This window comes from Sander vitreus, chromosome 17, assembly GCF_031162955.1.
Source record: "Sander vitreus isolate 19-12246 chromosome 17, sanVit1, whole genome shotgun sequence".
In the NCBI taxonomy this organism is placed as follows: domain Eukaryota; kingdom Metazoa; phylum Chordata; class Actinopteri; order Perciformes; family Percidae; genus Sander; species Sander vitreus.
Genome location: NC_135871.1, coordinates 25,671,214 through 25,697,837, shown reverse-complemented (window position 1 = coordinate 25,697,837; position 26,624 = coordinate 25,671,214). Strand labels below are relative to the sequence as shown.

Below are 26,624 nucleotides of genomic sequence, written 5' to 3'. Positions count from 1 at the left end.
AAATACTTCTATTTTAGGTATATAATGGTCTATTGGTGCAGTAGCATTGATCACTTTGAGGAGGGGGATACATTTTGTCCCCACTGGGGATAAAAATAATTTAGCAGATATATAGACTAGAAATGGGGGAAATCCCATGCATCCCCCCCGGAAAAATCACACCCTGATTGTACATATAAATGGTTGTTGTTGTTGCTGGAGTAAATTCCAATTGTTTGTAATTAACTAAAATGTAGTCTTGCATTGCCAGACCTTCCTTCACAGCGCTGTGGAGGAGGGTCTGGCTAGTCCACACAGCAATTCGGGATGGGAGAAAAACATGCTCTGGTTTATTGGCATTTCTTTAAACCAATCACAATCGTCTTGGCCGGCGCCAAGTTTTATTTTATTTGTTTTAGTCGTGCAACAGAAAACTCAGATTGCAAAGAGTCTCGCTAGCTGTCTGGATTTACCCTGCAGAGATCTGAGGAGCAGTTAACCGTAGTCTTCATTAAACACTGGAGTTAAGAATTCCAACACAAAGAAAGCGGAAGGAAAACGGAAATCTGGCCGAAAAAAAGGACCTACAACGGAATTTCCGGTGGCAGCGGAGCAATCCTGGAAGTGGAGGGTCGTGGATATAGACTAAAATGTGACTGAAGACTGTTTTGAGAGTCTCAAACTCTTTAGTGCTGCACTTTCTCAAAATGAAGCCATTTCCACATACTCAACTTTGTGTGTATGCAAGGATTGTTTTGTCTAGGCATAATACTGTATGTATTGTTGAAAGTCCTCTAACGTGTGGTTTTGATTTTCAGACTCAGATGTGGTGAGCCTCGATGGCCAAAGCAGCCTTCTCTATAGGTTGAGTCCCAGGCCAAAACAGATGACCAAAGAAAGCATCTCTCTGATATTTAAAACCCTGAAGAACTCTGGGATACTCCTTCACGCAGAGGGACAGAGCGCGCACAGCCTCACCCTAGAGTTAGAGAAAGGAAAGCTTCTCCTGCTCCTCCGACAAGGTACAACTCTGAAATCCTCGAACACACGAGGTACTTGTAGCCAGGTGGTTTCTGTTGGTCAGACGCTAGCGCTGCTGTTTTGTATTAAACAAGCTAAGTCAACTTTATGTTGTCAAGTGGGTTCTGCTTTAATCATAATTTATACTTTATTAAAAAAGGGAAATTACAATGTTTTCACTCTGTTATTACACTATACACACAGGCCTGAATTACACACATGCTCAGTACCTATACATGCACTAATGAAGAGATGTCAGAGTGAGGGGACTGCAGCTGTCGATGGACAGGCACCCCGAGCAGTTGGCGGTTCAGTGCCTTGCTCAAGAGCACCTTGGCAGTGCCCAGGAGGTGAACTGGCACCTCTCCAGCTACCAGTCCACCACCATACTTTGGTCCATATGGGGACTTGAACCGGCGGTTCCCCACTCAACTCCTTACAGACTGAGCTACTTCGACCCCAATATAAAGAGATTATAGATAGTAGTAGAATAGTGAAAGCTTGCATCTTCAAGAAGTGGTGGGTGCACTTGCTTACTTTGTTTACGTTGTATTTGTTTCCGTAAACATCAAAAAGAATGATATAAGAACCAAAATTAGTGGACCTCTACAAATTTAGATTTGAATTAAATATGAAAAACAACAAAAAGGACAGCAGCATTTAAAATTGATAATTTATTCAGTGAGTTGATCCAATTGCATGTGGGTTCCACTTACTAAATGACCAAATGCGAAAATGTGAGTAGTTACTGAGAAACAAATCAGGAACGACCATCTAATTAATCAATCACTAATGAGAAATTCCTGAACAACCTTCATTTAAGGGCTATATAGTAGACTATATGTTACTAGAGTATACCATGAGCTACTACAGTATATTAATGAATAATTCGAGGTAACACTTTATAATAACCATCATTAATAGATGGTAAATTGATAGTTAATTAATCTTTAGTTAATTGTCATTTAACTGTTAGCAAACAGTAATTGTACTGTTAACAAACAATTATAATTAATGTTTACTAATTATTAGTAGTGCTGTAAATTAACAGTTTATTGTAACACATATCCCTCATACTATATTATTAGGTATCAGTTAATGATTAAAATTTTGTAAACCTTTAAGAAACCATTTTTAAAACATCTATAAACATTACATCGATAGATGGACCAGATATTCCTAACACTTTGTTGAGGGTTACTAGTTGTTTTGTAAACTGTCTATAAATAGTTTCTGGATGGTTATTATAAAGTTACAATAGATGACTATAATACTTTGTTAAATACTTTGTGAACCATCTATAAACATTATTTAGATAGTTAATACTTTGTCAATGGTTACTAGTTGGTTTGTAAACTGTAAACAGTGGCTGGATGTTATTATAAAGTTGCAACATATAAAATTATAATTTTATATGTTGCAACTTTATAATAACCATCCAGATACTGTTTATAGACGGTTTACAAAACAACTAGTAACCCTCAAAGTGTTAGGAATATCTGGTCCATCTATCGATGTAATGTTTATAGAGGTTTTAAAAATGGTTTCTTAAAAAGGTTTACAACCATTTTTTAATCATTACCCAATACCTAATATAGTATGAGGGATATAATGTGTGTAACAATAAACTTAATTTACAGCACTACTAATAATTAGTAAACATAATTTAATTGTTTAATAGTAAAATGACAATTAACTAAAGATTAATTAACTGTTAATTTACCATCTATTAATGATGGTTATAAAGTGTTACCTAATTCAATAATGATCATTTCATAAGCAACTGTGAATTGGAAGCTGATCCTGATTAGCTCTGAACCAGCCAAAGAGCAGCACAAACTAGTAATCACTCACTCATTAATAAATACTTAATACACCCGGCAAGTGCACAATAGAAAATAGACTGAAAATTGACAGAAAATAAACTGAGGGGGGAAATTTGCCAGTCGTAAAAAAAAAAACATTTATGTTTTTGCTTTATACGAACTGCCACAATTGAAGCCTAAAGTGTTTATTATGGTTTTGTAAGCCATTGTTGCCATCTTTGAAGACTGACAAGGTTCTTTGTGCGGCATCATCTTTTTCTGCATTGCTGCTACACAGAAATTTGTGTCATGGGTTTCTGAGTTGTCAGAAGCAGCCCTTTCTGATTTGCTTCTGAATTGTGGCCTGAAACAGTCACTGCGTGTTTTTTTGGTCAGCCTGTAACTTGTTTCTTGCACACTAATGGATTTTGGATTTTCAGTTTGTAAGTGCCAAGTTTGGTTATTCCTCAATCCCTGATCACTGTTTAGAGCAGGGGCAGTTTTGGATCAAGCGAGGAGTTTGTTTTCATGATCATCAGCTAAAATTAAAATGCTGACAAAAAAACATGTTTGTCAGGCACTGAGAGAAACTGCCATGCTTCTACGATGATGTAGTGCGTTTTGAACATTACCCAAAGGCTCTCATGATCAAGAGGTCAGAGAGTTTTCTGGCAGTTAAGGACCGTATGAGCCAATCTTTTTTTCTTCAAAACTGAAAATTGAACAGAGAAGAGAGGGCAACATTACTATATTTTAAACATGCATACACAATTAAAACATGTACTTTTTGGATGTTCTCTCTTTTCTTACACATACCTCAGGAGTCAACCACAGCACAGCACCCCATGAGCAGCACTAAAAATGTCATAGCATGCCTCTAATTTCAGGACATTGTGCACCTCTTTGTAAACTATTTTAAAGTTTACAGAGATAATTAACTAATTTCAACCTTTACCTGCATTAAATCCTGCTCAGTGTGTGCGGGTCTGGCCCCCACTGTAACTCCCCATTATGAGTTTTGTTCCCTGTGTGCCGCAAGCAGCTTTCAGCAGCACTTAACAGGAGACATTTAGTTCCACTCCGTTTCCCTAGAGCCATCCAAACAGTTTGAATAAACACACCGGCTTATTAAAATGTACGCGCTCTCTCCAAAAGCATCTCATTTCCTCGCCGCTATGCATTCTTCAAAATGATGGTTTATAGTTCTGAAGCTCACTGGCTCATAATTAAGATCAGTTTTTTCTGCCACCGGAATACTTTGAGTGTAAATATACAGCACCGGGAATCAATGTTCACTGATCTCGTGCTTCTGGCAATTTTTTTGGGATGTAGAAGGAAGACGGGACATAAGTTGGTTTGTTTTCTATAAAGTAAGAAAAAGCTTGCCTACAGTAGATATAAATCATGAATTCCTTGTGCGGCAAGGCGGGTGGCGCTAGGGGAGGAGCCGCCACCCGAGTCTAACTAACCGACAACGCCACCTCAGGACTCACCCCAAGATAGGTTTATTTCTACTTCAACAAGCACCCCAGTTATACAAAAGGCTAAACAGGTTCACTAACTGAAGTAAGACAGAGACGTGGTTACAAAAGAAATATTAAGGGATAATTTATGACCAGAAGTGCCTGTAAAAGGGATGGTTAGAAATGAGGTTTAAATCAAATTGCAATACACACACACACACACGAGAGGGGGAAGAAAGTGGGCAGAGGCCAGCTGTGGAGAGACAGTCTACTAAGGGTGTGTGCCAGGGGTATACCAACTTATCCACCACATGTGCCCACTGCAATTGATAGTCACTGCAAACGGGTTCACTGTAAACTGGTTCACTGCAAATCGTGTCACCGTACCGTTATCACTACAATCTGTGAAGGGAACCACACTAACGTGCCTAGTCTCCACCACAAGCTGGCTACTAGCTCCACTGCAGAGCAAAATAAAGAAAATAAACCAGTTGATAACCTAAAATACAAGCAAACTAAACAGGTAGAGTGTCCTGGGGCACTAACAAAGATGTACTAAAATGATTAAAATCCAAACAACTAAACCAAGGCAAAACAGCAGCTGACAACCTTCAATTCAGACAGAAGATTACATTAAATGACAAGTTCAAAAGCAGTGCGTGATAACATTTAGCTCCGGTAGTGATCATACCAGACTTGCTGCTTTAAGTTACTCATACCTTCACTCAAATGTACTCAGTAGGCTAAGGGAGAGTTCATCACACCACTCCAGGCAGGGGAGCTTGGAATCCCTTTCAGGCCCAACAGTCAGGCAGGCAGCAGACTGCTGCAAAATAAACATCTCAGTATTTAAGAACCCCTTAAAAGCATAAACCGACTTAACACAATTACCTACCGAACTAAAAGTCACAGACTAAAAACCAACAGGCAGAGACAAAGCCAAGAGGCAGCCGTGATGATACAGGTGCTTTATATAAGCTCAGCTAATGAGGGGGTTTGGGCTGGGTGGAGCTAATTTGGTCTAGTTAAGGTGCGTTCAAGAACCAACAGGGTGCAAAGCTTACTGCACACACCACTACAATCGCACTGCAGGTTGTAAGCGCAGGTGTAAGCGCAATTGCTAATCAGTTTAAACTACATTTTAAGATCCAAAACTAATTTGCTCTCATAGGGAAATGTTTTGCATAAAGGTGCAGTGTACAGCCCAAGATACTGTATGTGTACATAAAAGACACATCAAAATGACAGAAAGAGCAGACCAGGTAAGATATCTGTTGAGTTTATCCATGTGGTTAACTTATAACCTGAAGTCAAAGGCTCAAATTCTTCCCTAAGGAGCTGACCGAGCTGCCTGTGATGCTCAGAGTTCCAGGTAGAAGCTGTAGAAATAGAGAAGATTGATTTGTGGTCGTATTAAAACAGCTTGGGCTGGAGGTTTAGTTACTGTTGGACCCTCCATCATGCAATAATGGACTCAAGGGACTGTAAGGCAGAAATGTGTCAAAAGCACTGGTATGATTATTCTCAAAACAAAACTGAGACTGTTGAACATTATTTTAACAGCTTTCCCTGGCGAAAGAAAGCACCATTTTTTTCAAATTGTATTCTCCTTAATTTGTGACTTTAATCTAGAATATTCAAGTTTAGAAATTCTGATTTATTTCTTGAAATATTACCCCCTTCCCTGGCTCCAAATATATATTTATTTGTTACTTACAAGGGCCCTTATACGCTGTAATGATCAAATGTTATCTATAAAAAAATGTTAAAATGATTCCTGCCATGCAGTTGTTGTCCCTGTATATAGCTAAAGAACAGATGCTGAGTGGACGCAGACAATGACGCATTCTGGATACAGTCTGTCAACTCAGCTGTCCCAGTGAATGGTGGGCTGTGTGTCGTGTTCGATTCTGCAGTATTGACTTACCATGTTATTCTACTCTATATGCAGTGATTGATAGGGAGGTGTCTTAGCTGTGTTCAGCCCTACAGGGTTGTAAATAAACAGCTTAGCCTTCATCCAGGAAGCAGCGTGCTCATGTCAGAGAAAGCCAGCTGGGCTTAACTTGACTGCCCACAGCTGACTCATTCCTGTAACACGGAGAGGATATTTGGCTCACAATGGCAATCTGATTAGCTGCATAGCCTGTGAGAGGCTCAAATGGTCCTGCGTTTAGTCATTTATCTGAAACAAGTGTTTTTGAAACATGGCTTCTTCGAACAAACCTCATTTAAACATTTCTTTCTGGAGGTATTGCTATGTTGCTACGTTTACAAATTGCTGATTGTGTTGACTGATTTTGTGGACAGCCACAGACATAAAAGTAAAAGGAAACAATTACAGCGTCTGCTTGATTCTAGCAGCACAGACACTTTTTTTCGACAATATAACTCACGTACAATGACAGAAAGTCAAAACTTTACTCTTGTTTTTTATGCATCTTATAAAGACCCTCAAAAGGCACAACAGCAGTGGAATATCAATGTAGTAATAACTTTCTCATTTGTTCCTTATTTGACCAGACTTCTTAAAAAGTCTTCAAAGGCGTAACATTTGTGAAATGTTCTCCTGGAACACTTGTTGTGAGCAGGTTCAGAGGTTGCTCGTGTTGACTGATTGGTCTCAATCATGTAAACTGAACAAAATAAAATGAAAATTCTGAAACAATTACAGTAGTCTGTCATCTGATAAGAGCCATCAATGTCTTCCAACAAAATGAGATTTGGAGTCACAGCGAAGAGCAGTAATGCAGAAGCAGACAGCAGATGATTAGGTGATGTTGCCTTGGGGAACACGTCTGGAATGATGTAACGCAGGAACCTGCACTGTTAAAAAGGCTTTAATGAACTTTGAGCAGCTTCTCAGGTCATAAAAACAGGACAGTTCCCTTAAAAAAATCGCTTAATGAATGCAACATGAATCCTGAGGATACTCACTGAAAATTAAGACGACCTCAGTGAACCATTGACCTCCAGAATCACACAGGGGAACTCCCAAAGGATTCTTTAAGTGCTGAAGACATGAGGGCTCTTGCGGGTAAACATTATCACCGTGAAGGATCTTCTATGCTGGTAAAGCCACTTGGAAACCTGGACAGAAAATACACCTAAAAGGGTTTCAACTTTATACTCTGTCGGTATAAAAGAAAGTTCTGCACCTTATTAAAACCTTATTTTTTTATAACCTTGTCCTTCTGAAACATTTGAAGGTGCCCTGTGAAGTTTTCTGGTAAACAAGCAATACAGGTGTCCTTCACCAAAACACATTGTCTTTTGTATTTCCTTCCTCTTAAGACATTTGCAAAGTGGATGTCTTGAACATTTTGAAACCCACATTGTCTTCTTCCTCCCTGCTAGATCAGAGGAATAGTGTGAAACCATAGGTAGGACGGTGTCTCCTGCGTGCACAAACAAAATGGGAACTCACTCATAAAAACACTGCTCCATAGCAGTTTCATAGTTCCACAGTAATATTTTCAAATGTGACCAATATGGATAGTAGACAAAACAGAAATACTATCACAATACAATAAAATAATACAAACGTCAGGCGGTACTTGACTGGTAGACACCTCAGTGCCTGCTCACACCAGAAGCTGACTCATTCATGTTTTTAATGAAAAACCAGAGGTTCGGTGACATAGTTGAATTACATGCTGTGGCTTAAAGGTCCAATATGTGATACTGACAGCTAGTGTTTAAAATAGATACTGCAGTACAAATTCAAAATACTGGAGAGAGTCGTCTCCCCCGCCCCCTCCTGCCCAGACTCGAAGTTCACGTTGGTTGCCAGGCTGAGACCGCAGCATCCAACAATGTTAGACAGCGGAGTAGCTAACGTTAGATGCTGGCTATATTGACAGACATAAAAGCCCGTGCTCACGCGGAGATCTGTACCCAACTGACAGGCACACTTTTTCAGCTTAGAATTACAGTAGGAACCTAAAAACCCGACAACCTCGCCGTCCTCTCCACAAGCCAGGATAGGAACTGCTAAAAATAGCACTACCTTGCCGTCCTATTCCACCCGACTGAACACACTTCATTGGCTTAGAATTGCGGCAACAATTGCTAAACACACTGCAAACTCACGGTCCTCTCTTCCCGATTCAAAGCGTCCCTCTCTTGACTTAAAATAACTCACCATTGTACACGTTGTAAACAGCTGTTTATTCCGGTAACGTTAGCAGTTAGCAGGGTTAGCATGGCGTCGTTAACCAGGAGCAGTCAGGATCACTTTACTGGCTGTGTCTCAAAATTGTTTTTGCGAGTAACCAACTCGGTTACTCAAGCTATATAATTCAATGTGAGTACACAAATGTTTAAATTACATAAAATGCCCGTCCCTTGTAGCCGTGATAAATTAGCCCAAAGCTAATGCTTACCTGTTCAGGAGTAAATTATCCAACTCCGCGTCATTTTGGGCTCTAAGCTGTCTCCATCTTTCAAATAGATCTCCAATATTTACCCGGGGTTTGTTACATCAACGCAACTGTTAGAAACATGCCGTTTTTTATGTCATGTAGAATCAATCTCCGTTGATTCCGTTCGCTTGTGTGCTGCTTTCATGGCTGTAATAACGTTACAGCTGTAGCGCGCTGAGTTTACGTTTCTACAGGTATATCTGGCAACCCGGCCTGGCTGTCAAACTGGGCAGCTGATAACAACACACAGGCCAAAACACAAACAGAAATTCCGTCACGGAACGTAAATTTCAAAAAGAAAAAATACTGACATTAGCATTGTTGTCAGAAAAGATAGTATTTCAGCTTAACATGTTTCCTTAATATCTGATGAGGCATTGGTGTCATTTTTGGATTCATTACAGTACATATATTACATATTGGACCTTTAACTCAGTTGTGTAGTTTCATCCATGGCAAAATGGATATGAGTAGGGACTTTCTCTCCTTTTGATTTTCGTGTTTCCTCAAACATTAGCACTGTCAAGACAGTTTGAAATTGATCAAAGTTCACCAGAGTTGATCACTGCATAAATTAACTGCATCCTAGCAAACAAAAAAATTGTGGTTTAGGGGTTTAAATATTAAAGAAACACGTAACTCTTGACTTTTTAACTATAAACCAGGACCAAGATCTTGGAACCAAAACCAAATGCCTTAAGTGCATAACCGTAACAAAGTTTAACGATGCTTTAGTTGCCACAAGCAGATATCGAATTGCAAGAGCTAATGTTGTATGAAACAGTGAGAACATTTTGTTGATACGTTCAATATCAACAATTTGCATATTTCCTAAGCTCGGACCAGCATTACAGTACATTTCTTTCTAAATGTATTTGCTGCCGCAAACTGGCGGTATATAGGCATCATTTCTCAGAGACAGGGTTGCAATTAAAGATCCATATATGTATCAGTAATGACTAAATACACCTGACTTTGCCTTCATTTCCCAGTTTCTCTCTCTCTCTCTCTGACATGTACTAACATCAGTCTGCTGATCAATGAAGATTAAGTACACTTCACTATTTCCCTCTCTGTCTGTCTCCTTCCCACTCTCTAGTCCCTCCCTCTGCTATGCCATCTGTCTGACAGATCAATGATGATTGATGACTGGACACATATGACTCAGTTTTGGTCTCTGTATGTCTCCATTTCTCTTTCTCCCTTTCTCTTTCTCTTGACTTCTTTTTCCACACAGACAATGTTGTCTCCTTTCAAAAAATATCTAATTCATATTTAATGGCCGAGTGCATTTAGCGCTGTCTTCACCTCACTCCCTCAGCAGAAACTGCGCTCTGCCAACATGGCAGAGAACCTTCCCTTTCATTTATTTATGCCTTTCTACCGCTCCTTTTAGTGTTAATTATGTGTTATCACCTCTATTTTCTGGTTCATTCTCAGTTGTAGATATAGAATTGGTTCTGGTTCTGAGATGTGATTGCCCAACAGAAAACTGTGACCCTAATGTACCAGTTAAGAGACCCAGAAAACAGCAGCTACTGCCAGTTCATGAGGAGTCAACTTGAAAATACAAAGATATGAAAATAGATCTTTTTCTATGAATAATACATTAGAAAAAAAAACTGTAAGAATGAACCTCAAATATTTGATAGCAATGCCAGTTTTCAAGCATCTGCATAATAACATTTTTGAAGACTTTAGTATTATGAAACAAGTTCAAGATATCAACTTTCTCCTCTTCCTCGCCGTTATCTTTGTCTTCCTCATGCGCTCCAGGCAGAAGTTCTTCTCCTGACAGTCACCATCTGGTGTCTCTGGGCAGCCTGTTAGACGACCAACACTGGCACCACGTCGCAGTGGAGCATCACAGCACTCACCTCAACCTCACCGTGGACAAAAGCACACTTTGGGTGCAGATCCCACCAACTTTCACCCACTGGGACCATAGCCAGGTGTGTTTTTGTCTTAGTAGGTGTGGGATACCACTACATTCACACTTGCTCAAGTTGTATTTTTTTTAAATATTTGTCTCTATGTTTTCCCCCGTACAGATGAGTGTGGGAGCAGAGCAGGGCCTTGGCTCTCGGAGGTCAATCAGGCCAAACAGAAATTTCCACGGCTGTTTGGAAAACCTGGTTTACAATGGCGTGAACCTGGTAGACCTCGCTAAACAGAAAGACCAGCGGGTCACTGTGAAGGTAAACTGGCTTACATTGTGCTTATAAAAAGTGTGTTTGTGTATGTTTGTATATTACCACAAACGCTCCGTAGACACACTGGACACAATATGCACTGTTGTTTGATGGATGTCACAGGGGCCTCCAGTTGGATCCACTGGTTTATCTGATCTATTTGGGGCCATGTAAAGGGACATAGGGACACATGTGTATTATTGCGTACATACCAGGATATTTACAAAATGTATGTTGTGCACCAACAAGATAAAGATGTATCAATCACTGAAAAAAATATTTTGAAATATACTCAACATGTATGTGTTTGCTGGAAAGCTGTCATTGAGCAGTATCATGATCAAAATAAACAAAATGATAATAAAAGTGGAAAGTTAAGTACACAATAAGCATCTCTGACTCTTTAGAAAAAGGGAATCTCAGAAAAAGGGTTGAAAAGTGTTGAAAAATGTTATCTTAAAGTGCACTTATTAAAGTTTTAAAAAGTAGGGAAAATATATGTCCCCTCACTTACATACCTTTTACTGTAAATGAGAAGGCATGTCCCTGTACCTCTGTGTGTGTGTGTGTGTGTGTGTGTCCGTGTGGATGTGTGTGTGTGTGTGTGTGTGTGTGTGTGTGTGTGTGTGTGTGTGTGTGTGTGTGTGTGTGTGTGTGTACTTGTAGATTGTGTTAAGCTAATGCACAACACCGCTGAATCTCTGCGGCACTCTCCCTGTCAGTCTCCATGACTGTGTATCGCTTTTAACTATCCCACAAAGAGCTTTTAGACTCGATCAATTGTCTGTGTGTTGCGTACTCCACTGAAAATAGAAACCCAGTGGGGAACCTGCGGTGTAACTTATCACTGTTGCTGCCCTGGCAGTGGATTTACTGTAATTACTGCTTCTCAAAACTATGAGCCTGCATACAGAGATGACCAACTGCTCCCAATCCCTTATTTGTTGCTCTCTCCTCTTCTCTTTTTTTGCTCTCTCACCCCTTCTGCTCCCCCATACTTCTTCTTTGACCTTTGGAAGCAGTTGGGTAACAATTGGCGACTTCCGTTTTATCTCCTGGTGCTTTTTCTAAGCCTGGCTATTATCATTATGGTAATACTCTCATGCTCTTTAAGGAGACTTGCTGATGAGATCTCTGTGCATCAGTGCGCCGCCACGCAGCCCTGGAAATGAATTCAAATTCATGCGTCAACGTGTTTTCCCTCTTTTGCTGTAATAATTTCTCTCTCTCCATATATTTTCTCCTCTCCTCTTCTCCATCTATCTCAGGGCATTGTTACCTTTTCTTGTGCTGAACCCGTTTTTGTTGCCATGACGTTCACCAGTCCCCAGAGCTTCCTCTGGTTGCCAGGAGTGACAGAACTATCATCAACGGGCACGTCGGTGGGGCTTCAGTTTCGGACATGGAACAAGGCGGGGCTGCTGCTGACATTTAATCTCCCAAAGCAAGGGGGTGTTGTCTGGCTGTACCTGAGCAGAGCCAGGCTCCATCTACAGATCCTCAAGTCGGGCAGGGCACCGCTGGAGCTCAGTGCAGGTCAGTCTGATCCCAAACCTCCAACTTAAATCTTAAAGGGTCTGTACTCAAAATACAAAAATAAATAAATAGCGGGTTGAGATTGCTTCCACGCGGCTCTACGTTCTTTCTTTCTTCTTTCTTTTTAACATGCATGCGCGGCCGGACCGGCTATCAAAACAAAGAACAGAGAAGCTTGGATCACAACACACACAGAGGGAGTGTGACTTTATTCTCTCCTCAGGATGCCATTACTCCACTATATCTTTACATAGCAAATATTTGTTTGCTGCTATATTAATGTTCTGAATATCGAGAACCGCTCCATTAATTTACTCAGCTCAAGTTTCCCCGTTTTGTGTGCAGTTACATCATGGTCCAAATATTTGTTTTTTGTAATGTAACCCAGCATGAACAGGAATGCCTTTTATTTTTAAGGATTGGTTGGTTTTTGTTTCTGTCAGTGGCCTTTTGCAGGAAACTGATCACAATACAAAATATCCTATATATATTCATTATAAGACACAGAGCAGACAAAAACAAATGTGCACACCTTTCCAGATAAGAAGCAAAAACTATGATATGTCAATGTCAATGCTAGCAAGCCTGAAGACTAGAAAAAATCTGTCCTCCATATTGGAGTGTTTGAGCCAGATACTGAATCCTTACCAGTTTCAACAGCATTTATTCGTTGCTGAGCTTGACCTCTGACCTCCCTGTGACTGAAGGCAATTACAGAGAATTTCCCTCAACAGATCAATAAGTGAATGACTGAAATTGTAATCATAACCTTCATGAAAATAAAGTCAAGACAGTCAATATATGTGTATCGTGGTAGATATTATAATATTCCTGTGTGTGTGTGTGTGTGTGTGTGTGTGTGTGTGTGTGTGTGTGTGTGTCCTAAGGTTCGGCTCTAAATGACGGTCAGTGGCACTCTGTGGAGCTGATCTCAAGACAAGGACATCTGACTGTCTCTGTGGACGCAGGGGAAGGAGCCACTGCTCACGCCAGTCCCCCGTTTCTTGTTACCACGGGAAGTCAACTTTTCTTTGGCGGTAAGAGAGGGATAAATAAATGAACACATGCATAAACAAGCACACAATCTTCAGAGGTTCCAAGCATATGTAATCAGTTTTGAAGACTTTTAAACTTGAGGATAAATGTAGGGTTGGATAACAAAACCCCTATACGACCGGTATCTACCGGACAGAATGGCGATTTTGCAGATTTTGGTGCCTCATTTCTGTGCCCTGTACATGACGCTAGTTAATATTACACTTGGCAGCAGGTAACGTTACCCTACCGTTAGCTAGTAGCTGGCTTTGACAAAGTTAAAATGCTTAAATCTACTTCAAAAACACAGTTTAGCCTAGCTGCACTTTTCGACACACCCAGTCAGAGATGTTGGAAAAACAACACTGACGGAACTTCATGGTGCATTCAGTTGCACCTCATAAACTCATGGTGCATTCAAGTACACCTAGAGAAACTCAAGTTGTAGTGGTTCTTCTTTTTGTTGGTTAACAATTGTTATTTCAATTGACTGATGAAATAAGTTATTGTTATTACATTTTAAATAAATTATTAATTTTGACTATATGGCCTTCGCATTTAAGCCATTCTTTAATGTTGCAGACTGTCAGTTTGTGCTCTTATTTTTTTAAGTATTGGTTCAGGCACCATTTAGACACCAGCACAGTTATAAAAGTATTCTTTTAGGACTGGTATCAGAAAAAACAATAACAAACCCTAAACTTCAGGGTGGACGTCATGGTTTCCTCTGTGTTATCTGATGTTGTTTCCTCTCCTGTGCAGGTTGCCCTGCTGCAGAGAGCAGCCAGGATTGTATGAACCCCTTCAAGGCTTTCCAGGGCTGCATGCGTCTGCTGACTGTGGACAACCAGTCAGTGGACTTGATCATGGTGCAGCAGAGGCTGATGGGAAACTACAGTAACCTGCAGATCGACATGTGTGGCATCATTGACAGGTCAGACCTAAAAGCACCATTTGTTTGATAATGTTTATCCAGGGGAGGTTGACATAAGCAAATGTTAAGCTAAATGCTACATTTGTTCTTACCTTATTTATTCAGGAAAGGTTTGTCTGGCACATTTTACTATGTATAATACCATTTTGTATGTACCAATTGTGTGTGTTAGAAAGCATTGTCAGAAAAGAGGATGCGATAAAGTTCCTTTGTAACCCCATGTTAATCCCCCTCTGAAGGCTCTGTGACTGGTTTCCTGTGAAATGGTATTACACATGGATTGTTAGACAGCAGTGGATTGGATATGGAGGGAATTATGACAACAGTGTCCCAGTCCTAATGTTTTCCCGCTAAGAAAACAATCCAGTTATTGTTTTGTCTATGGGGCGCAGCTTCCTTTCTCTGAACTGAAATGGGGTTTTGCTTTCTTTGTTTCTTCAAAATGTGATTTATTTGTTGAGAGGCAGCAACACAGTTGGTTGGCTCTGTGCCTCAGTGTGTGATTGAGTTTGAAAAAAGTCTGGGATATATTGTTTTAGAGTTATTATTAGTCAGTAGATAGAGTATGGGCAGGTTTGAAAAAGTATTTCTTGTTGGCCTGGTTTGCTTTCTGCTTCTGCTGTTCAAAGTGTTCCCAGGTGATTATCATCACTCTTATCATCTTGCTTATGTTGATTTTCTTTTTACGTTCGTACTCCAATGCTCTTGGAGGCCGACTATACCATGGGGAAAATCAGTGTTATGAAAAACAGTTAGCACTATTATGATGGAATCTCCTGAACTCAAGTCAGAAACACCAAATGTCCTAATGTATTTAGATTAAAAACATTTGAACAAACTGCTGGTGCATTATAATTATAATTGAACTGTGTTTGTGCATCTGTTAGCAATTAACGTGTGCGTTTTAGATGTAAACATTAATTAAAGGCAGTTTTAGCTTAAAAAAATCATGGTGCCTCACTTTAGATGGATATAACAATACTTTTACACTTTTACAAACAAGTATATTAGACCCATATGTGTATACATAAAAGTTGAGTACTAAAACTCTTTTGAACCAACACAGATATTGCACAGTGAAAAATCCATTACCACAGTTAGACAGAATCATTATTATAGACCTTTCTGTATCATCATGTACTGGAGAGACCGTGGCCTCTAATATGTCTGTATTGCAGAAAATGTCAAGTCAAGCTCCACTGTGTCAGTTTAATGTTGTGTTGTGTGTGAGCAATAATACATTGCTCTCAGAATATGACATTAGACCTTTTTTCCAAATCATTAGAGCCCACTGGTATATGGCATATGTAATATTCTCTGAGCACCTTTTGTTTCAATAAAATGTCAACTTGAAAAATCGATTTACACTTCTCCAACCCCTCACCTCCAACCTGCAGTGTACTTTTTTACTGAAATAAGCGCTGCTCGCCTGGTCATATGCACACAGAATTTATCAGTGGACCCAGTAAAGAGACACTTGTTTTGCACGATGTGCGTATGCATATTTGCAGATAATCGAGGCAACAATGGACTGCCAGAATTTATGATGCATATATTCGAAAGACAAAGTAGTGGAGTAAATATAAAATGAAAGAAAATGGTGCTAAAAACCAAACTTTACCATCTGACAAGCCTGCTGAGTAAGGCTTTTTCTAACAGTGAATTTCCCACTAAGTAAAATATTAAAAATACATGCTGCTCTCCCGCTCTCTTTCAGTCTCTCTGCAGACACGCTGACCTCATTTCCCCTTCCAAATATGTTCCACCCAGTCGCTGCTGAGTTCCATTAATCCAAACTTTCATCCCCTTTGTTGCTCCCCCGTTCCTCTCCTTAGATCCTTCTCTCAACCTTAATTCCCTTTCCTGGATTTCTCCCTCCCTCTCTCTTTACAGTATCTCCATCATTTTGCCTCTCTCCTCTCACTGTTTTTCTGTGTCTATGTCTTTTGTATCCCCCTCCTTGTTTAGCTTGCCGCCACCCAGCTCAGTCCTGAGCTATGGTCCTGACACAGGGCTGACATTGCCAAGGAAAAGTCCAAGTTAACAGCGGCGGAGTTTGCTCAAACATGTTCCACTGAGTGTGTATTTTGGATGCCACAGTTTATGTTAAAGTCAGACAGAGCTTTGCTCCATTCAGTGTTGTCACAAAGATGCTTCAGATGACAGGGACATTTTGGAGTGCCTTTGCCTCTATCGTTATTGGTGTTGGGATACATTTCTGAGCACTACCCTTCAAACTGCTTCACCCACATGTAGGTATAAAGCATTTCTGATTTACTCCTCCTGTCTACAATTTCCTTGTCAGTCAAATGTACCAAACATTTAGAAGTAGGTTTTATTATTATTAACACAATTTTTTGAAAGATAAAACCAGCAATGAATGAAGAACAGGCTAGCAAGCTAAAGCTTGATATTGCTTTTGCCTTTGTGCCATTTACTGTTATTATTGTTGTCGTCCAAAAACTATTAAAAACACATCAAAAAAAGGCGTACTGTTGCAATGTGTGCCATATGCTTTCATTACTGTGATAAATGAGGCGGCACAGCCAGAAAGAAGCAGTAGTTTCATATTGAATGCAGTAAAAATTAAAGGTTTTTAGGTTATAGGGTGGCGAATAAACAAGTACATTTACTTTTATCTTAAGGGACCTAGGTTCAGGTCTGGAAAACTTTTAGTGGACGTTTTTGCTTTTTAATCATTTGGAGAACCTTACCCTAACCTTAACATAATTGTTTTACTTTGTTACATGAAAATCTAAGACTAACCTGAACTTTAATGTCAATGTACACCTGATGAGAGTGTGTCTAATTCTGTGCTCTTTTTATCAAATTAAAAACTAATTTGATATAAAGAGCACAGAATTAGACCTTAGTCATTTAGACTGTATTTTTGTTCACAACTTGCAATCTTTGTTTTACAGTTTGTGCACTTTTAACAAATATGATCATTTTGGGAGTGTCTTGATCTCTGATTAACGCTAATGCTACATGCTGTTTCTTGTTTACTTTCCCCCTTCTGATGTGTTGAGTCCTCCCCTTCGCTTTCAAAACAGAAAGTTGTCACAACTGTACTTGGCATCCATAGTGTAGAAAAGACGTATTCAGACATACTACTTACTAAGTGAAACTATCAATACCACAGTGTAGAAATACTCTGTTACAATTAAAAGTCACACATTTAAATTTGTATTTAAATTTACAATATTGAAGATCTCTCTTTCGACCTATCAAAGAGAGACCACAAAAATCAGTACGCCGCTTTTCACACAAGTAGGTTAAAGAGCGACTCTGTTGCATTAGCTCCGCCATACCCTCTCTGGCTGACCAACCACTGCTGCGTGATGGAAAACGAGTCACTAACTGTTCCCGGGAACTTAAAAGACATGTATTTAAAAGAATGTAAAAGTACAATATTTCTTTCTGTATTGTACAACTATAAAGTAGCAGAAAATGGAAATACCCAAGTACAGTACTTGAGTAAAAATATTTAGTTACTTTCCAGTACCGGTCACACACATTCTTCCTGTTGTTGGCTTGTGAGGATGTGAAAAAGTCATAAGAAGTTATTTTACCACAACGCAGTGTTACTCTGCAAAATGCTTCTGGGAAAGGTAAAGAAGAGTTTGGTAAAGAAGTCTAAATGTGTGTCTCTCTTTGGCACTTAGGTGTTCTCCGAGTCACTGTGAACACGGAGGCAGCTGCAGTCAATCATGGAGTACTTTCCACTGTAACTGCTCCAGCACCGGCTACAGCGGAGCCACCTGTCACAGCTGTAAGGGCAAGAGGCTTTGTTGGTTACTGTTGTTTAAAGGCTACACTGTGTGTGTGTGTGTGTGTGTGTGTGTGTGTGTGTGTGTGTGTGTGTGTGTTTGTGTGTGTGTGTGTGTTTGCACTTGTATGTTCACATGTTGTCTGTAATGAGAAAGTCCCTGCAGACGTTGTGGCAGAAGGTCGGGCTGAGATCAAACCTCTTTCCTGCAATCATTGTGTGTGTGTGTGTGTGTGTGTGTGTGTGTGTGTGTGTGTGTGTGCGCGCGCGTGTGTGCGCGTGTGTGTGTGTGCGTGTGTGTGCGTGTATGTTTGCACTTGTATGCTCACATGTTGTCTGTAATGAGAGGTCCCTATGGACGTTGCTGTGGCAGGTCAGGCTGAGATCAAACCTCTTTCCTGCAATCATCATTGTGTGAGCGTCTCAGTCAACACAGGGAAAAGAGGGAGATTTAGAAGAAGAGAAGGAACAAGGGAGGCAGAACAAGAGAGCTTGAAATGTTTAAAAAAAACAGGGGCAAATAAGAAAGAACATTAAATGACTACTGTAAAAAAGATACTCTGGTTTCAGCCGTGAAGAAGATTCTTTAGAGAAAGATGTTGCAGTAGTTTTTTGACTACATGTATTTGTTTAGTATCATTGAAGTGTAAATGAGTTTTTCTTTGACTTTGCGAAAGAAGTGCTCAAATGTAGTTTTATTGTTTTCTTATGAAGACCAAAGTGCTCCTTTGGCAATCATCTGCCAAAACATAAAAATTACAGCCAAGATGTCCAAACTTTTTTGGCCCATCATCCAGTTTTTAGGCTCCAGAGCCTTGAAATAAATTACAATATATAGAAATAGTGATGAGTCACAAAGATGTTACATTTTTTCCAATACAATACAAAAGATATATATATATATATATATATATCTTTTGTATTGTATTGGAAAAAAATGTAACATCTTTGTGACTCATCACTATTTCTATATATTGTAATTTATTTCTATATATTGTAATTTATTTCAAGGCTCTGGAGCCTTGAAATATATATATATATATATATATATATATATATATATATATATATATATATATATATATATCTCAGCCATAGAAACCTTTAAGAATCCTGTCCAGATTCCCTAATGTGGTGTGGGGGTCTCAACTGGAAGTCCTTCTGAGCACCATGGGTTGCCAGCATAATATATATAGAAAAGCAATTAAGATCTTTGAGTTTGATAGCAGAAATAAAAAAAATACAAAAAATACCTCTGCTTTAAAAATGAATAAATAAACTGCATTACAACTATGGATTACATATGTTGCATAGTGCCCTGTACTTATGGAATTATTTTTGTGCCTTTAGGATCTGTTGTGGGAAGGAAGCTTAGGAAAAGAGTTTTGTTTTTAATCAATTGCATACAAAAGTAGCGAAACATATGAATGACTGGGAATGGAATGTTTATGATGATGGTGATGCTGTGTTTCTCTCTCCTCAGCGATATTCGAGCAGTCCTGTGAGGCGTACAAACACAAAGGCAACATGTCGGGGTATTATTACATTGATGTGGATGGCAGCGGACACATCAGACCACAGCTAATATACTGCGACATGACAGGTAGCTGATACACACATCAAAACACGCACGCATCAAAACACACCCTCATGTCCAGCTTTTCCTTATTTTTAGATCGTTTTTTGGGCACGTTTTTTTTTGTCTTTTTTCATCCTTTCTGTCAGTCATGCTGAGTAAAATGCAGACATTTTTTTTCTCTGTCTTTCTTTCTTTTGTCTCTCCACCAGAGGACAAAACGTGGATGGTGATCCAGCACAATAACACAGATCTGACGACAGTCCGACCGTCGCCGGGAAAGAATCAGCACTTGGCTCACTTTGAATACACATCTGAGGAGAAGCAGCTGGCGGCCGTCATTGGCCAATCGGAGCACTGCGAACAGGAACTGACTTACCACTGCAGGAAGTCACGCCTCCTAAACACACCGGGTAACATTCTATAGTATTCTCTGACACCAACACAGGGAGTATTTAAAAAATGTCAATACAAAAATGGAAGTTTTAGGATATCATGTACATGAGTAACTGGGGAGGGACTCCTCAAAAGTAAATATATGGCTGCTGCTATATATTCACTAAAACACTGAACAATTAACTGTGATAGCATGTGCAATAATCCTCACTAATTCACTCTACTGTGAACTACTGTGCAATATTTTTTTTTTATTGTCGTGACAAATGCAATATCCCCCATAGTTGTATCCTCCAGTTCCAGTATTCATCATTTATTATATTCTTGCACTCTGTTGTACAGTATCTAAGTTTTTTTGTCTTATTTTATTTACATTTATTTACCTTGTATTATCTATTTCAGTCGGTGTGCTTTTCTTTGCCCTTAACTGTTTTTACTTGACTCAAAGAGCCTGCACAATAATTCCTCTGTGACTGGACTGTTTGGTGTATGCACAAATGGCAAATAAAAATCTTGAATCTTGCTGTGTAGTGCAGTGTCCAGACACGTGACAATAATGAGTGTATTTGTGTGTTGCAGACGGCCCTCTGCTCAGCTGGTGGGTGGGGGGTCCAGGTGCAGGACAGGTGCAGACTTATTGGGGCGGGGCTCCTCCAGGCAGCCAGCAGTGTTCCTGCGGCCTGCAGGAGAACTGTGTGGACCCCAAACACTACTGCAACTGTGATGCTGACCGCAATGAATGGTACGGCATTATTTACAACAACAAAATAGTGAATTATGCAGCTTTAAAAAGTTTGACTGATTTAATGTAAAAGGATACCGTTAGCTACCACACCAATAGACTGGTAGGCAGATGATAATGATAATCAAACTACTTCTTATGCTGTCTCTTCTCTTTCTGATCCGTATTCTTTTGCTCGTGGTAGGGTTTTTTTTCCCTCTAGTCTTTGGTGTCCTCTTTTATTCAGCGTCTTCCTCTTCCACTTTTTCTTCTTCCACTTTGTCCTTTTCCCTACTTTCCAGGGCTAATGACTCGGGCCTGCTGACCCATAAGGAGACCCTCCCTGTCAGATCTCTGGTGCTGGGTGATGTCCAGAGGCCGGGTTCAGAAAGTGCCTACAGAGTGGGGCCTCTCCGTTGTCATGGAGACGGTAAGTCAAGTTCAGAGGCCTCAGTGTCACCTTATACATGTTTTTAAATGTGTGTGTCATGTCTCAGTTCAATACTGGCCAAGCATTAGTGACATTTGAATGGCATGGAATTGTAATAGCCGAATTGCAAACTCACACATGTGCTCTACAATTGTAATTTGAAGACCATGAAAATAATGAAGATAATAGTTTTTCATTCATTTGCAGAAAATGTCTGGAACGCTGCATTTTTTGACAAAGAGACGTCGTACCTCCACTTTCCCACATTCCACGGAGAGCTGAGCGCAGACATCTCCTTCCTGTTTAAAACCACTTCATCCTCCGGCATCTTCCTGGAAAACTTGGGCATCAAAGACTTCATTCGGATTGAACTCAGCTGTAAGTAAAACATTTCGGGTAAGATGTTTAATCCGGACTTTGCTTAGATGCAAGTACAACCTGAGCAGGAAGGATCATCCTCGGAGTTTAAATTTCACCTGGATTGAACTCAGCTGGTGGTAATGATCCTGCCTCGATCTCCCCCTCAGAACTTCTCAACCCCTCCAAAAAAAAAACATACTTTTCCCCTCCTCTGGGAAATCACTGCTGTGGCATTCTTCTAGTGCGCTGCAATACTTTTCCTTTATAACCACCAGAGTTTATAGTTCTGTGTATCGCTGTAGTGCATTGGTGTTGAAATCATCGTACTGTAACATTTTATGGTAGTACACAAAGTACGTGCTGTCTATTATGACAACTGCTCTTGGTAAAGTGTTTCATTTGATGGATATGCCAAAGAAACCTAATCTACCATTGTAGACAGGTAACTCTTTCTGATCACTATACAATACTGTGTAATATATCCACACAGGAAACTAGGTTATGCAAGATATCAGGTTTTAAGGCTGCAGCTGGCCAATGGTGCTATGTTCTAATATATGAAGCTGCAGCTTCTGGACTGACAAAAAGAGGACAGCCTCTGCAGTGAGAGTACAGATTGTACTTATTCTGTGCATATACCTGCATTTTCTGAGAGAATCGCCACTAGTGCTACACGGGACATTCTGCAAAAACCAATAGCCAAGCTACCATTAATAGCAGCTGCAATTTATGTATTCACTCGACATAGATTTAAAAAGATGTCAGCCCACAAAACTACACCGTACACTACGCTGTACAATTGATGAAGTGTAATCCCTTCCGGACAGCTCCTGATAAAACTCCGGGCCCTGATATGAACCTCATCAAATCTGCAGTCCTGAAAAGCTGTTTATCTCATTGTAACAGTCTTGAGGTTGCCAACACTCTGAGACAATTATAATGTAGCAGAGCCTAAACTCTGAGGACAGTTGGAGGTTGTAATGCAAGAAAAACAATAACTTTTATTAGTTTAAATTCTGCCCTGGAAAAGGGGAAAATATTTTCCTGTCACAGTCAGCCAGCCAGGCAGGACAGGAAGACTGTCAGACAGATTGACAGCTCGCCTACTTCCCGCTTCCACTTTCCAGATATGAACAACCAGCATGGCGCTCAGCTGGCAGACAGACAGCCAGTAAAAAGTCAACCCCTTGAATTTTTTTACCTGCCAGTTTGTGTTTCACGATGTTTCATCAGCTGATTATTTCAAAAGTTCAGTATGAGGGTGGTGACACATCTTTGTTTCTGGAGGTGCAGAGTATGTTCGGCTGTTTATAATAAAAACCAGATATCGGTCAGTGTCGCTCCCCAATTTGATCACAACAATGATACGATTTGCTTTCCGTTAATTTTTATCTGAAAATTGCCATAAATTGTCATTTACAGTAGATCTATTGAGTAGAGCTATTGAATAGGCATATTTTCTCCCAGATTTTGGCACTGGAAGCATCAGCCAATGCATAAGCAATGTGTGAGACCCACAAAACTACACCGTACACTACGCTGTACAATTGACAAAGTGCAGACCTTCCTCTGTTTGGACGATGAAAGGATTCAGCGAGTGATGCGTTGAAGATGATGTCACGGCAGTCTCACGCTGCATCGCTGTGTCGATCAGCTGAGCATAGTACACCATCTGCAGTGGAAAAGAAAAAGAGAAAACAGGGTTTCCACAGGGTCTTAAAAAGTATAAAAAAGTATAACATTTCAAAATCAACATTTTTAGCCTTGAACCTTGTCTTAAATTCGCTAAGTATTGTGTTCTAGGTCTTAAATAATTTTAAACAGGTCTTAATTTTCCTACGTCAATGTAACACTACCTCTAATGCTCATTGAATTTTTTTTGTTGTGGTTCTTTCTGTCGCTAGTCCAAATATAATTTGTTTTTACGACTACAAATGAGACCATTGTGATACAGGTCTTACATTTCATTCGTAATGGTCTTAAAAAGGTCTTACAAAGTCTTAAATTTGACTTGGTGAAGCCTGCAGAAACCCTGAGAAAAGTATTGGTACCAAACAAAGAGTGAGTTGAGTCAAGCAGAGTCGTACCACAGTAGGTACAGTCGTACAGTGGAAACACGGCGTTTGTGTTTTCATCCCTTTACTTATACATTTCTTAAATATTTACATTACGTCAAAATATATTTCTTATCTAAGTTCCAGTAGAGCTCATGTGTCAATGTGTCAACTAGCACCACATAAATCACTTCATCTTCTACACTCCGCAGATGGTGTAACTGTAAAAGGGAATAAGGGCTTCAGGGAAAATCTGGTCTTTGGTAAAAACCTAACATAAGAAAAACAAGCAACAAGAGAGTCTTTAGAGGGAGGAGATAAAAGGCCCTTTATAGTCTCGAAATCTATGAGTAAACCACATAGATTCCGTTTGTTCGAAACAAGGCAATGTGCATTGTAGGTAATAATTTCTGACATGTAAATACTTGGCTAGAAGGTACAGCTCCTTTTTTTTCTTTTGTTCCTTTTCTGTTTAAAAAAGAAATACTGTAGGTTTTACTTTACAAATATAGTTTCAACAAAGCTTTAATTTAAAAACACTGGATTGAAAAAATATAAAATACAAGACGTTTCAGTGTTCATCCAAACACCTTCATCAGTTTGGATGAACACTGAAACGTCTTGTATTTTATATTTTTGAATCCAGTGTTTTTAAATTAAAGCTATGTTGGAAACTACAATTACCTGGATGCATAAATTAATCTCCACAGACATTTTACAAATATAGATAAACAAGATCAGAAATTAGGGGATGATATGATCAACAGCAACAACAATTGAATCATGGGACAGGAGCTGCATACTATAGCTATGTCTGTGTGTTGATAGCGGAGCGCAGGCCAACCCCTGAAGAACAACAATAAGTGAAGGGTGATACAGAAGAAAAGATAATTGGATGCAAAGAAGGGACTTGAATGAATATGTTCAGTAACAGTAAGTCGTGATTTTCTTCGTTTCCTGACTCAGTGTCCACCGAGGTCCTCTTCTCCTTTGATGTGGGTAACGGTCCGTTGGAGGTTCGTGTGAAGGCTGGCTCCCCGCTGAACGACAACAGGTGGCATCGCATTCGAGCAGAGCGTAACGTTAAAGAGGCATCGCTTCGCCTCGACGAGCTCCCCACTGCCACGCAGGAGGCCCCTGCTGATGGGCACATCCACCTGCAGCTGAACAGCCAGTTATTTATAGGTGTGTGTGTGTGTGTGTGTGTGTGTGTGTGTGTGTGTGTGTGTGTGTGTGTGTGTGTGTGTGTGTGTGTGTGTTCTTGTTTAACTATATTCGTGTGGTCCAAAAACCAGGAATACAGTATACTTGTGGGGTCCGGCCAAAATGCTGGACCCCACAACTTTGGTTAAGACTTGGTTTTAGGGTTAGAATTAGGTTATGGTTAGGGTGAGGGTAAGGGTTAAGGTTAGGCATTTAGTTGTGATGGTTAAGGTTAGGGTAAGGGGCTAGGGAATGCATTATGTCAATGACGGGTCCCCACAAAGATAATGAAACGCTGTGTGTGTGTGTGTGTGTGTGTGTGTGTGTGTGTGTGTGTGTGTGTGTGTGTGTGTGCGTGTGTGTGTGCGTGTGTGTGTGCGTGTGTGCGTGCGTGCGTGCGTGCGTGCGTGTCACAGCTTGAAATGCAATTCAAAGCTGCCTTAACAAAGAAAAAACAACAACACAGTATCCACACCATACTTTTGTCCATACATAAGATTTTTATTTGGAAGACAAATCAGCAGTTTTGGACACATTTCCACTAACTTTCTTTTTTTTACTCTGTATCCTAAGCAGATAGTGACAGAAACTAAAGCATTCAGGAAAACTCCACACTAACGCTCTGCTTCCCATCCTAGTTCACACTCTACAGGGATCACATTGCGGTGCTGTCTCTATTTATTGATCCACGTTGGAACTGACAAATTGAAGTGAGATCAATCAGCCGTTAACAATCCTTGTTCCTAAAGCTTAGCAATTTAAGGTATACAGGCCAAGGTTATGGAAGCAATACCTTTATACGTGTACACTTAATAGACTGAGAGAAAATCCTCACAAATTTATAGAAATATCATCAGGATGATGCAGTGAAAAGCAGTTTGTAGTGGTCAGTTCTCTTGCAGTAACCTTGGTACAGTGTTTGAACCCAGTCCATTAGTTAAGGTAGTCCTTTCCGGACAGCTCCTGATAAAACTCCGGGCCCTGATATGAACCTTATCAACTCTGCAGTCCTGAAAAGCTGTTTATCTCATTGTAACAGTCTTGAGGTTGCCAGTACTCTGAGACAATTATAATGTAGCAGAGCCTAAACTCTGAGGACAGTTGGAGGTTGTAATGCAAGAAAACAATAATTTTTATTAGTTTAAATTCTGCCCTGGAAAAGGGGAAAATATTTTCCTGTCACAGTCAGCCAGGCAGGCAGGACAGGAACACTGTCAGACAGATTGACAGCTCGCCTACTTTCCAGATATGGTATAATAACCAGCTCAGCTGGCAGACAGACAGCCAGTAAAAAGTCAACTCCTTGAATATTTTTACCTGCCAGTTTGTGTTTCACGATGTTTCATCAGCTGATTATTTCAAAAGTTCAGTATGAGGGTGGTGACACATCTTTGTTTCTGGTGGTGCAGAGTATGTTCGGCTGTTTATAACAAAAAATCAGGTATCGGTCAGTGTCGCTCCTAGCCTGGAAATCCAGACCCAAATCTGAAAGATTAAGGGTCTGGCATCGAGTAATGAAAATGGCCCAACTCAAGGGGTGGCAACAAGCATGCATTTGAAAATCTCACTGCACGCAATTGGATAACACTACGCCCAATCACAACAATACACGGGGTGACGTGTCCAGAGCCCCATACGCTTAGCTACCAGCGGAACTAACTGGTAGATTAAACTGTCGTCATCTGTTTAGGTCGCTTCTGGCCCGCCTATTATCAGATACACCGATG

The 26,624-nt window shown here is 40.1% G+C and overlaps 1 protein-coding gene across 2 annotated transcripts in view; it reads left to right on the top strand.

Annotated features, from left to right (window-relative positions):
* LOC144532371 (contactin-associated protein-like 4) overlaps window positions 1-26,624 on the top strand; it is a 78,133-nt gene that overhangs the window by 38,265 nt on the left and 13,244 nt on the right. For both annotated transcript variants that reach the window (XM_078273088.1, XM_078273089.1), the window contains 13 exons: window positions 798-1,001; window positions 10,468-10,643; window positions 10,743-10,889; window positions 12,152-12,419; window positions 13,307-13,456; window positions 14,217-14,388; window positions 18,054-18,160; window positions 19,641-19,760; window positions 19,946-20,146; window positions 20,709-20,871; window positions 21,153-21,280; window positions 21,488-21,658; window positions 24,661-24,879. In XM_078273088.1, the coding sequence (XP_078129214.1) occupies window positions 798-1,001; window positions 10,468-10,643; window positions 10,743-10,889; window positions 12,152-12,419; window positions 13,307-13,456; window positions 14,217-14,388; window positions 18,054-18,160; window positions 19,641-19,760; window positions 19,946-20,146; window positions 20,709-20,871; window positions 21,153-21,280; window positions 21,488-21,658; window positions 24,661-24,879 (2,226 nt within the window). The remainder of the gene's footprint in view (window positions 1-797; window positions 1,002-10,467; window positions 10,644-10,742; window positions 10,890-12,151; window positions 12,420-13,306; window positions 13,457-14,216; window positions 14,389-18,053; window positions 18,161-19,640; window positions 19,761-19,945; window positions 20,147-20,708; window positions 20,872-21,152; window positions 21,281-21,487; window positions 21,659-24,660; window positions 24,880-26,624) is intronic.